Source organism: Acanthaster planci, linkage group LG08 (assembly GCF_054643075.1).
Source record: "Acanthaster planci isolate LZ-2023a linkage group LG08, COTS_SCS, whole genome shotgun sequence".
NCBI lineage: Eukaryota > Metazoa > Echinodermata > Asteroidea > Valvatida > Acanthasteridae > Acanthaster > Acanthaster planci.
Window position 1 is genome coordinate 7,380,318 of NC_141784.1, and position 13,326 is coordinate 7,393,643.

Here is a 13,326-nt window from a genome sequence, read left to right on the forward strand (position 1 = left end):
GAGGACTAGAATTAAACAAAATAACTCTGCTTGACATTATTCATTAACACTGACTTTTTAGCAGAATTTTTGCATCGACACAAACACTTGATTGCTAAAGAACAGAACTGAATGAAAAGCTGGCAGCCTTGGAAAGGAAATACATCCAGTTTCCTGTGATTTACCAGTAGGTTAGCACAATTATATCTTCCCCTTTGTGGATTGGGTTCAATTCCCAGCTCAGTCTTCGTGTGGATGGGGGTTTTCAGTCCTTAACTGATTCCATAGGATTTACACAGAATATTCTTTCGGAGTTGTCCTTCCACCTCCAATTCTAACACCTCAAACTACTTTCCACTATCTTTCTGACAGGTTTCTCCATGCTTGTGAGCCAAAAGTTCTTTTCAGGAATCCTTGGTGTCATTACCATAATATGGGTTAAATAACACTAATAACAATACACAAACACATTTTACAGTACCGTGGGAACAATGAAACAAGAAGAAAAATCAACTAGGTATTTCCTTATTTTAAATTTTTTAAATCTATAATTAAAATTAATTTTTGATATCATAAATCACAAACCAAAAAGCACACAAAAAAGGAACATGTGAAAACTTACCACCAGAAGGAGCTTTAGTAACAGGTACTTTTGTGGGATTGGGTTTTGTTGGTGGTTTGGGGCCATCAGTAGGTGCAGAAGGGGTGCCTTAAAGTGATAGAAAGGGCATTTCATTTAGAAAGAGTATGAAACTATAATTGACCTCATAATCAGAAACCTGAGTTTCCAAAACAACTGGAAAGTTATGTAATTATATTCACAATAAAGGAATACTGGATCACTCATATTTGGAAGAATTCAGAGCAAAAGTACACATGTCCTTTACTTGGTTCATATTCATTCAGCATGCACACTACTTCTGCTAGCTCAGAGCAATCTTGCCTCCTCCATCTGCCGTTACTTTCAGGGACCATTACAACACACTTCTTTCCATCATTTAGGGTTGGATCTTCTCCGTCTTCCCAGTTTGTGAAATCAACCAAGCTGCCATCCATCCATGAATACCTTCCTACGGACAATAACAGTTGTTTTCCAAAAGTAAAGCAAGTAATTTGCAATGACCAATGGCACACCGTAGAAAGCCAAGGGAAAATCATGAAAGAACACTGTATGTGACTATCTAAAAATTAACAGTTACACAAGCATGGCAGAGTGTACTGACAAACATGGTTAGCGTCACAGGGCTAGTTTATGAATGTTTCATCAACTGTCTACATGTCTGTTTATGGGTGACAGGGGGGGTCCGGCAGTCTTCAAGTCCATGCTGCGCTTTATCTGCATAACAACAAACTTGCATTTATTACTTTAAAGGTGGTCGCAATTTACCTTGCTCAAGAACCAGTCCTAGCCAGACGAATCGTCCAGTTAACTCATTTAAAGCGTTCATTCTGATGAAGTTGTTTTCATCCCAGCTATGAATACTGACTGGCAAAGCTTTGATTGTGGAACATTTGAAGAAGGCATTCACGAGATTATCACCAGTAAATCCAGTGCTGACAAGATAGCACTTCTTGTTGAATGCATACCATTTCTCAGGACAATCAAGTCCAGGATCAACAGGAGGAAAAGTTGGGGGAGTATCTGGATAACCCAAAAATAAAAATATTAATCAAACTTTGAACAAATGTTTACCCTAATGGTATTCAGTCCTCCAACTATTGAGGGATTGAGGACTGTTGGGATTTCTAAATGAAAAGAGTGCATAAATGAAAATATGTTAACATATGGACACTTCTTACAGGGTATGGCTAACTGTTGGTTAAAGACAAGAAATATTTAATTGTAATTAGTTTATTACCATATAGTACGGTCTTCCTTTTTTAACTTCACTAACTTGTTTAATGTTCAGGCCCTTTTTGGCCTAGTTGTGCTGGCAGGGTTAGTTGTGTAAATGTCCATTTTATCTATAAAAGTATTACCATATAATTTGAATATTTAAATTTTCCTACACATTGTAGATTTTAAATGTTTTTTACGATGTACATGAAATGCAATTCAGCCTTTGGCTGCAATGTTTTTGTTTTAAAATAAACTAATAATAATAATAAAACAAAATATGCAATAAACACTAATGGTACTGCAGACTGAGAACTGGACTGCTTTGATCAAACAGGAAGTAATATTGAAAAGGATGACAAGTCATTTTATTCAGAGCTTGAAAAAAAAGTTCAATAAATTGAAATTTAAATATGCAAATCTTTTCATTGAAATACTACATTTTCAACTTAATGGAGTTGGATTTGAAGAGGCACACACAAGTATTTTCACCTGCTTCCACTTTTAACTTATTGTAGAGAAACAAAGAAACTGTACTTCAGTCATATTGGTTTTTGACTTGTTCAAACAACTACTACTTTTGTGAACAGCTAAGAAATTTGGTACAGTTCCTTTTTTGAACAATTTTGCTTCATGAATGTCAAACAATCTGCACACTTAGATAGTATGAAAGTGACTTTAAAGTCCAGTCATCACATCTGATTACTCTTCATACCTAACATTCTATGTTACAAACCTAGGTAGTACAAAGTTTTGTAAACCACAGCTCCATTGCCTGTTGGATTAGTTGTAAAATTGTGAGGACCTCTTTGTAAATAAATGAGAAAACTGGACAATTCTTTTCTTTGTTATAGAAATGGGTGAATTTGATATTATACACATCATATCATGCATAAAGTCAAACTTAGGAAGACACAGAAAGTCATTAATGCTACTTTAATGAAGCTACAACTTCTGAATGTAAAGTTCTGCTTGCCTGTTTTGGATCTGCACAAAGAAGGTCTAGCACTTGAGCAATCCACTGACTTCCAACCTTCAGAGTAAACGGATGCAACACATCCCTGCACAAGAGAAGGTTCTCCGTATGCCCAGTTGATGTATTGTATGGGCCACTGTTCAGCAGTCCATTCATACTTGCTTGAAGTACTCTATGGTAGAAACATAAGAACGTTGAGTCTTTAAACACAGAGTTTAAGTCAAAATTGTCATGGAGTAAGTATATGTTAAACCAATTGCAATACAAGATTCTATTTGATTAAGGATGTGTCTTAGAGTAGACTTTATAATATGAACTAACTGGTATGTCTTGTCCAGAATGTCTATGACACAGAGCAGTTTGAAGTATAAAACAGCCTATGCTTGCAAAATTGCATCTTGATGAAGTACATGTAGGTCAGGTTTATTAAAGTACATAAAATCAGGGAGATAAGAGTGGGTAATGGCCTATGAGTTTCACTGTATCCCTGTAAGTTAATGAATCCTGGATCTGCTGCTGTTCTTTCTGAATTCATGCCAGTAGTCCAAACAAAGAGCAGGAAATGCTGCAAAGCACCCTGATATTTTGGATGAGGGTGCTGGAATATATTTAATCACCCCTTTATTAAGCAGATTTGAAAACTCACTTCAGTGCCTAACACTAACCCATTTGCAAAATGCTTTCCAGCAAGCTTGACTGAGAATGAATTTGATTTTACATAGTAGGCTCAATCTACAATAGTACCATGATCAGAAAGTTCAGTGAGTTGCAAAAGGAGATTCAAGTGTAATATTGAAATGATTCAGTCCACTAATTGTGAGTACATGTAATTTATTGCTACTTTATAGGGTTTAGTTACAGCTGAAATGTAACCATTTTCGTATTCCTGATGGTCCTATACAGTCTGCATAATAAGAGATAGGTGACTCACATCATCTGCACGAAGACCAACCCATAATGATTTGATACCGCTATTGTACATAAGTAGCTCAATGAAGGCATTCTCATAGCCATCCATGACTGGGGCTAGAATGCCACCAACGGCTTCACACCCATCCAAGGCAGTAGAAAAGGGACGTTCTGTCTCTTCAATCCTGAAACATGATGGCGGTGTGCCTACAAAGCTGCTTGGGCAAGGTGCAAAAGAGACTGGTGGTTGTGGTCCAGCATTTGGATCTGTTCAAGCAGACAAGATAAGTGTAATTGATGAGGAATCTTCTACATCCTAACAGCAATTCCCTTTCTAATGACCAGCTAATTTCTTTCAATAGCGTCTTGTCATTTGTAGGTACTAAATAAAAGATTAAGCTGTAAACAGACAGACTTGAACAAAACTCAAAATCAACTTTATCAGTAACAGCACAAATGAAAAATATAAAAAGAAATACCAGTTGTATTTCGTTGGAATGGATTACAATAGAACTTCTGATGTTATTTTGGCATAAAGGTTTGCAGTAGCACCATGGATATCTTTCTGACCATCTGTAGTCTAAAAAAAATAGATTCAGAAGCACACATGCTCTGAAAAAGATATCCTTTAGTGGTGCTACCCCAAACCTCTATACCTGCTTTGCCACCTTCACCATGAAAAGCTTCAAAGCTTATGATGTTATTGCTTGCCTCAGTACATGCGGTAGTTTATGAAGTTAATAGATAAAATAAAAGTCATTTTGAGAAAATAACATGAAGCAAGATATCAACTCAATCTAGCTCATCAAAATAGAGACTCAAATTTCTATATCCGTCCAGTAAAAGCATTAACTTACCCAAGTCATATTTGCAGATGTATGAATACACTTTGTCACACTTATCATCATACCATTCACCTGGTTCATCTGGATCAGTTAACATCTTGACACAGCTATCCTGTAAAATTTAATTATTTTATGTGAAGTAAATAATCATTCATGAATACAACTATACCTTTGATATGTTACAGCAAAAAGGTTTACAGTATACACAACCTAATCAGAAGACAATTATTTCACACTGCCAGAAGTGTCATGTTTGAATGAATCTTCATTGCTAACTCATGTGCAGTACACTGAGCTGTATTCATCTGCGAAATACAGTAAACTCTCAATAACACGAACCTCATTAGGGGAATGAATAAAAAATGTGAGTAATCCAGAATTTGAGCTAACGATTTTGAGCTAACGCACAGTGCACAAGCAACCTTACTTGCCCGTATGGTGGCTATTGGAGACGTTATAAGGGATTATCTCCTTATATTCAAGAATAAATTTCTTCTAAAAATCATCAGTTTGCTGAGGTTTCATGTGTTTATTCCGTAAATCGTTTATTCTACTGATAAATAAAACATAAAACACAAAACTGTGCACTTTTTGTAACAGTTCTTTCTTTTGGCGCACACCACAACACAATGTGCACAGCCCTGTGTTGCTTGGCCAGGGCCTTCCTGTTTGGCCACATGATCATATCATTCCTTTTAAAGTGCTTGAGGGCGCACCATTTTACATTAAAAATATTTGAGTGTAAAAAACATATATTGTTTGTGTGTTTTTGTTTGTCTTTTCATTCCTCACCTTTCCTTTTTAACCTTTTTAAAACAAATTTGTGTGAAACATGCGGCGGAAAACAGTGCATTTCCAGCACCGCGCTGGGAATGCATGTAAATTGTGTCTACATATTGGCTGGGATTGGCAGTCAGCATGTATAAGAAGTACGTGATAGCTGTATTTAGGCAGGCGGCAGCCAGGCTGTAGCTGCAGCACATACAAAGCTTGTTTCAGTGCAGTACATCACATGGCCACCATAATTTTTCAATTGGACTGCAAGCGTATGGGCTACATTTGGGCTGTGATAGCAATCAGGCTCGCTTGAAAGCCAGGCTTTGTTAAGGCCATGGTCACGATGAGTCGATTATGAAGGCACTGGCAGCAAGCACGCTTGTTTCCTAATGCTAAAAAGATGAAGTGCGGTCTACAGAAATGACTCGTACTTAAGTCTTGAGTTCTTTTCCACTCATCAGTGATTTGGCGGTGGTCTTTTTGGATTGGGCCCCTCAAAAACTTTGAGTTAACTGCAGTGGTGTGGGCATTTCAAGTTATGGATGAATTTTTGGACATAAAAGCCTATTCTTTTGGCAGGAATGGAGAATGTCTTCAAGATAACCAATTTTCAGTTATTGAGAGTTTACTCTAAAGCTAAAAATATCCTATGCTCAAACCAAACCTTATGGGTTGAAAATGTACTGGTTGTTTGGATCCCAATTTTTAAGAGATATTGCTAAAGGCACACAATAACTATCTCACTGAGTTGATACACTAAGGCTAGCCAGAAAGAGATACCGGTAGCAAGAGAGAGCAAGAGATAGAAAGAAAGTTACATATGTCAACACACCTGACTGATTGATAAACTAGGTTGTCCTGATCCCCAATTAGTAAAGGTCAAGCTGCTGCCGTCAACCCAGTGGAATTCTCTGACAAAATTACTGGCAGGCATCTTAGAGGTCATTCCAAGCCAAATGTTGTCCACTGGGGCATACTTTACTAGAGAGGCAATCAAGGCTGTATAATAGAAGGATTATATCTTGCTAAAAACATATTCAGCATTCAGAGATATATACCATTTCTCACTGACGGCAGAATAGAGACAAATCTAGCAACGTTCCACTGGACACTCCTGATGGCCCCTCCTTTAATGGCAGGAAGTACTGTGTTGGGTTTTGTATAGTGCGACTGTCACAGAACAGTGGTTCTGTGCAATACATGTGGTTTATCATAATGCTTTCTGCCATAGGGATACTGCAAATGACCAGTGACAGCATTACCATGGTAACACCACATGATTGAAAAAAAAGTCTTAAAAAAGAGGTAAAACCTTCACAAAGTTTTCAGGTTGAATTCATTCCACTTTTGTTAGGGCTCTGCAACATTTTAAGTTTGTTAGACTACTTTAGTTGCATTTTTGTTGGTCAAAAAAAACTGACCAAAATTGGTATCGACCAACTGGCCTTCTGAGTATGGAGCTTAACCAAGTGATTTTCCCAGGTGGCAAGGAGGAAACCACTCATACAAACAATGACCAACAGGAGGGCTGTCATTGTCTAACTGGACTTGGTATAGTGCCAGCTCATTGCTATGGCAGTCACAGATTTTCTAGTCAAGTTTATTTGATAAATGTGAGCTTGGTCATTTGAAATCTTACCTTGCACAGCATAGATGGGTACAGACGCCAAATCACCATTTCGTCCAAGCTTTGAACATTCATCACGAGCAGATTCCCAATTCTGGGGTTCCAAAACAAGTTTATAACAATGGCTTCCGATACGACTCTCATCACCTTTACATGCTCCTCTAGGATCTTGTGTTGTCCCAGGAGTTGGTAAGCCTCCAGAATCGATTGGCTTTTTGCAAATAAAGGGACGTGATAGGCCACAATTGATGTCATTCCACAATGTAGCAGTGCCTAAAATGAAGATAAGGGAACTATCTGCTAAGTATACAGTGTATGTGTCATTCTATAAATTTGGAATCCCAAAGTGTGACATTTTGCGTTCCTGTTATGTCTGACCTTTGTTGTTTGACATGGAAAAATAACTGAAATCGATTTCAAACTATTACTAGTTGTCAGGCAGGTAGTTTGCATTAATTCAGTTGGAAATTAGAAAATATGTGAACTAACAAAATCCTATGTCAAATGTGACGGGGTACACAAAAAATTGGACCCCTAATTTATAGAACGACTATCTGAAACATAATGGTAGCACACTAGCGTTAGTTTAGAAGCAGAAACATATGGGGGGGAAGAAAAAAATTCGAAAAATATACCACTCTTGTTGACTCAAATTTGGATTAATGAAAACAAAGATTTGACTTGGTTGACACCTGCAGATTTATGGAGGAGTGATTTTCAGAACAGACCACTTTTTTACCTTCAGATTCAACAACAACACAGTCATCATCAATGTTGTCAGGCTGGCCATTACGCCAAGATGTAGAACCAACATTCAAGGGAGTGCCATCTGACCATCTAAAAATGGACCAAAATGATGCAAAGAGACCCGTCAAGGAAAATTCAACATTCAAGGCATCTTCAAACGTTGATATTCAATATTGTTATTTGCAATACATTTTAAGTTATATGTACATGTAGGTTGCATCACTTATATTCTTAAAGAAGCTACCCACAGTAGTGTTTTCCCACAGTTATGTGCAGCATTTTTGACGACAGGTTATTAGGCCAACATTCAAAATTATTTAGTTAAGTTAATAACCATTTTAACTGTCCCATTTATGCAAGAAAAAAATTAATAAACAGGGACTGCTGCAAAACATTTTTGACTGATATCAGAACAGTCCATTATGATATGCAGTGACACCAAAATGTTGAAGTGATGGTCTGATTTTTCTTGCAACTGATCTTCTTGCTCCTAGCCCAGCTTACCTTGCATATACTCCTTTTTACTTTAAAAAATTTAATGATGCAGCCAAAAAGCTCCAAAACAGTTTGGATTTAGCACGCATGATTTATCAAACTAACTTCGAATTCAGCTGACTCCCAGAAAGCATGTATTTCTTTGAACTGTGCAAAAACATGCTAATGCAAATGCTGTAATGATAATAAAAGGAGTGGGCCTTGGCCTACAAACCAGCTTGGAACATGTTTCAATTCAAATTATGAAACAACGTTAATTTGCAAAACTTAATCTGGCTTTTTCTAATAATAAAGATGAACAAAGGAAATTGACCAGAGTGGAATTTGAACCTGCAACTTCCAGAAGACTGTAACAGTGTGATGTATCTGTAAGAACAGCATATACCGCCCTCTGTTGTTTACATTGAAGTTGACCTAGCTAGTGAAGGTCATTATATTGTTCTTGAATGAACACTGTATTTGTTGGTCTACAGTCATTCTTTCCAACCCCGTTCACTGCTGCCCGTCAGTGAATTACTTTACAAGTGACACTTCATTAACTGAGCTATCCAGCCCTACTTGTACAAATTTTGGTGGTTCCTTCCATTTTTCGAAGTTTTTTGTTCAACTGTGGGGTACAAGACCGAAGCCATTAAACCCAAAGCATCACACTGTCATTGAATCAGGGTTATGGGGAACCCTGGAAAAAAGTCCCAAAGGCACTGATGGCTGATGTACACGTAAGAATGCAATGACAGGAAGGCCTGAAGACACGGGATAAACATGGATGGACATGAAATGTGCAAGCATATTCTGTTGCCAGAAAGCACTGGGAACACATGCACTAATGTAATGACGATGAGCTCCAACTACCTAAACTGAATGATGATAAATAATGCTTCATGATGTTTGGCACTAAGAGCTGAATGTCTCATAAGTGTACATCAGTACCACCTGCATCGGTACATCTGTAAAAGTTTGAAACCTGGGGGTTATCTTTGACAGTCACATGACCTTTAATGTTCATGTATCCAACTTGTCTAAGTCTGTCAGATTTCTTCTCCGTAACCTTGGATTCATGCACACATATCTGACCTACACAGCTATGGAACAATTTGTGCATGCTCTTATAACATCTCAACTGGATTTCTGTGATTCAATCCTGTATAATTTGTCCCAGTATCAACTGGACAGACTTCAGCGACTTCAAAACTCTGCTGCTCTTACCAAATGCACATCAGTCCAGTGTTGGAGTCCCTACATACATGTAGGTTATCAATCCAGAATCGCATCACATTTAAGATTCTTCTGCTAGCGTTTCGCAAACGGATTTGCACCAGCTTATCTCATTGAAGCACTACCCAGATACAAACCAGAACGGAGTCTTTGATCTTCCCAGTCTATCTTGCCGGTTGTTCCCCGTGTTCATCCCTCATGGGGTCTCTGCACCAGTATATGATTGATGTCATATGTTCTTGGTTGTACCAAAGGGAAGGTCTGGAGGAGTGGGTGGTTTGGGATTGTTGGGTGAGGGATGTAGATGATGGGCATGGAGGCGCAGGGTGTTCCCTCTTTCTGTTTCCCAGAGATCCGTTGCTTTACGACAGTTGTTTGAGCATATTTATTGGGTGTTGCTGTGAACATTACTAGTTTTCCGCCTTTCATTGCTTCTGTATTTGATTAGTTTAGTTTTTAACTAGTAATACCTGTGTTAAGAAATGTAAGTAGTTGAATTGTCATTTTGTTCCGGTTGGCACACTGTCTGTATTAACATTGTTTCTGTGTGTGTAATTATCTGTGTGTGTATATTGTGTTTCTTTCTCATTATTGTATGCAATATGATTGGGTTTTATTTTCCTTTGTTAGATGCTTGTCTATCTGTTGTTGTCTGTTTTTGTTTCTTAGTTGTTTGTCTGTTTTTGTTTCTATGTTTGTCCAGGTCCACCTGTTGTGTCTGTTTTTGTTTCTAAGTTTGTCCAGGTCCACCTGTTGTGTTCGTTTTTGTTTCTTAGTTGTTTGTCTGTTTTTGTTTCTAAGTTTGTCCAGGTCCACCTGTTGTGTTCGTTTTTGTTTCTTAGTTGTTTGTCTGTTTTTGTTTCTAAGTTTGTCCAGGTCCACCTGTTGTGCCTTTTTGGATGTTGATAGAACTATGTCTTTAACTTTTGGTGTACCTAAACAACCACTTTTACAAACGAAGTGTGTTGATAATTTTAGATGACATCATATACAGAAAAGAGTAGTTTACAATGGCAATTGATAATTATTAGATACTCACATAAAATCTTGATCATAAGGTAATCTCCTGAAACCAATCCACGGCCAAGATTCTGGGTTGGTAGCATAGCGATTTCTAAGCTGTTGATAAACAGGGACATTTATAAAACTTTATGCTGTCTTTGTGACTTCTTACTCTGCAGTGAAACTTAATGCTGTGTAATCTCTTATAAACAAGACCAGTACAAAGGTACAAATTTATCCATTTGTCCAGGATCAAATGAAAATTTGTCCTGTGTATTTTAAACTGTCACATGCATGGGTTTACACTTGACAACCTTTTAACATCTTGAATTCATTAAATATCAATATTGAAGAAAGGAAGTGGAAAGCATCCATTTGTGGATATTCTGCCAGTCGCTGAGACTCTGAGTGAATGGAAGGCATCCCTGGGAAAGAACAGCTGATTGCAATTAACTTGTTTGCAAAAGAAGACCATATCTATTTTGTCAACTTATTTATAGCAAATAAATCTTCTTACAGTATAAATGAAATCTTTTTAAAACTGGTGCCATTATGATACCATCCCAACTGTACAACATCTGTCTTTATGTCACTCTCCATGAACTACAAATGACTCACTGGAAATACAAAACAGAACTTACAATTTGACTAACACTCTCTCGCTCAGTTGGAGAACTTAAGCTTGCAAGGTTACTTCCCTGTTGGTTGCAAAATGCCTCTGCATTATGCCAATCCAGCACCCCATCCTGAGGTATTCGAAAGTAGAAACAAGAGCCAGCCAACTCTTCCCACCCGGATTCACCTACATGTACAGCCATTTCAAAGTAATTTGAGTGGTGTAATTAGTCTAGAAGTTTGCAAGCAACATACTGTTCTTCTCTCATCAATGTATGCACTTACATTTGTCTGATAAGAATGAAAAACTAGACTGAATTTGCCTAATTGGACTAAATTGTGCTCAAGTTGTATTGAACACAAAAGAGATAATCAGAAGTGAGATTTCAACATTTTGAGGATTCAGCGAGTATGAGCAAAGTTTGAATGCCATCTATCAGATACAAATAAAAGTGCTAATAATACTTAATGTGATTACGTTTGTGCTTAAATCAAATTACAGAATTTTTAAAAACCATGCATAGCCCACTGAAAGAGGTTGTGAGGAAAGTACATATAATTAGCTTGGGGTTTGCTATACCTCAGCTCAGTGTCCAAACCATCAGTAAATGAAGCTGGGAAATAACACATATGACATAGCTACCGGTGAAAAAATACAACTATTTTCCCTTTAGAGGGGTAATTCCACGTGCAAAATTTACCTGTAGAACTGAATCAATTACTGTCCCAAAGTTTTATGGTCATTTTTACCACATCTTCAAATTAAAAAGGTTTGCTGGGTTTCAGGAATTCGTACTTACATTGTGGCTTTGGTCCATCATCTGTAAAAAAATCAAACAAAGTTCGAAGTTTATAAAAAGTATCAAAAAGTTTATAAAAACTTTAAAAATATGACAAACATGACAAAAATATTTTATACACTATAATTTTGCCTACCATTCGTGCAGGTAGTCAAAGTTTGCAGAAATATCACCGTTTGTTGGTTTCAAATTTTACCTCGAAATGTACAATAGCCCAATTTATCTTAAGAGGGTCACATTTTCATTGTTTTATAGCAGTGATTACTATTTGGTGTTTTGATGGTTGAATGAGATTCTTTAAGACCTATAAATCATTCATTTGCTTTTATACTGATAGCTAGCCCTACTTTTAACAGCTACACGTAGGCAAAAATTTGACTATGATATGGAAAGAGCACATCCTACTGGATACTTTTATGTGAATGCAGTGGTAAGGGCTTTGGTTACAACTTTCATTGCACATTTTGTCAATGTGAGCTTGTGCAAAGATTCAAGCCAAAAAAATTACCCTTTGATGGCAATAATTTACAGTAAAACAAATTTAAGTAAAAATTTCAATTAAAATTAATCTGACAATAAGTTGCTGATCTTCCAAAAAATGTAAATGCTTGACCCTCCTTTCAAATTAGTGCTTACTTCTCAATTTCTCTTCTGTTGGTGCTAATGCCCTTCCATAAAGAACTGTAAGAATACACTTACTGGCAACCTTTTGGCAAACAAAGGCATTGCGTTCAAAGCAGCTGGAGTCACTCCATGGTCCAACACCATCATTACCAGCAAAGAAAGTGACACAGTCTGTTCCCTCTTGGCCATTGCTTGGTTCACCGTTTGCCCAGAATACATAGTTGACTGCATCACCATTGTCCCATTGCAGAGGACCTAGGTAGTCATTCATCAACAAAAGCTGAGCACTTAACACATTCTGCTTTTCATGCATGATTTGTTGGGAAAAAAGCTCCTAAGCTTGCCTGAAAGGTATGGTAAACACAACTCTTGCTAAATGCTACGGCCTTATTTACTCATTTATGTTTTTATGGTGTAAATGGAATTAAACAAATCAACTTGGGATGTACCGGTACATTTGCATGGATTTTGACAGTTTAAAAGTCATACAAAGTTTTAAGAACAATACTTTCATTTTTGGTTCACTTTCAGCAAGATAACTGATTCATTACTAGTTTTGCATAGGATTAACCGACTGCTCTCGTTCTATCCTGCAGAAGTGTATACTGTAGAGTCAATGTCCTTCTTCTTCGTCTTCTAAACTAAAATAGTAATTGGGTCAATTTACTCTGCCTTAATATACTACACGATGGAAATTGGGTAAATTTTTGTACCTTTACCCTAAGAATGGATAATTAGTACTGGTACCTTTACAGGAAGTTAACTGGGTCAATTTCATTTAGCTTGCACGGCAAGTTAGGTTAACTGAATAAGCTGTACCGGTGGGACTACTTCTCTGAATTGAAAATTCCAAAATGTCAATTTCCCACCTGTTCCAA

The 13,326-nt window shown here is 37.2% G+C and overlaps 1 protein-coding gene across 1 annotated transcript in view; it reads right to left on the reverse strand.

Annotated features, from left to right (window-relative positions):
• The window catches only part of LOC110988789 (macrophage mannose receptor 1-like), a 31,946-nt gene that overhangs the window by 3,676 nt on the left and 14,944 nt on the right, over positions 1-13,326 (reverse strand). Inside the window, exons 15-27 of the mRNA XM_022252614.2 lie at positions 12,524-12,703; positions 11,825-11,845; positions 11,051-11,211; positions 10,447-10,526; positions 7,690-7,787; positions 6,963-7,223; positions 6,156-6,322; positions 4,559-4,658; positions 3,724-3,968; positions 2,793-2,964; positions 1,367-1,621; positions 867-1,049; positions 602-688 (exon numbers count right to left, since the gene is read on the reverse strand). Coding sequence (XP_022108306.2) covers positions 602-688; positions 867-1,049; positions 1,367-1,621; positions 2,793-2,964; positions 3,724-3,968; positions 4,559-4,658; positions 6,156-6,322; positions 6,963-7,223; positions 7,690-7,787; positions 10,447-10,526; positions 11,051-11,211; positions 11,825-11,845; positions 12,524-12,703 — 2,010 coding nt within the window. The remainder of the gene's footprint in view (positions 1-601; positions 689-866; positions 1,050-1,366; positions 1,622-2,792; positions 2,965-3,723; positions 3,969-4,558; positions 4,659-6,155; positions 6,323-6,962; positions 7,224-7,689; positions 7,788-10,446; positions 10,527-11,050; positions 11,212-11,824; positions 11,846-12,523; positions 12,704-13,326) is intronic.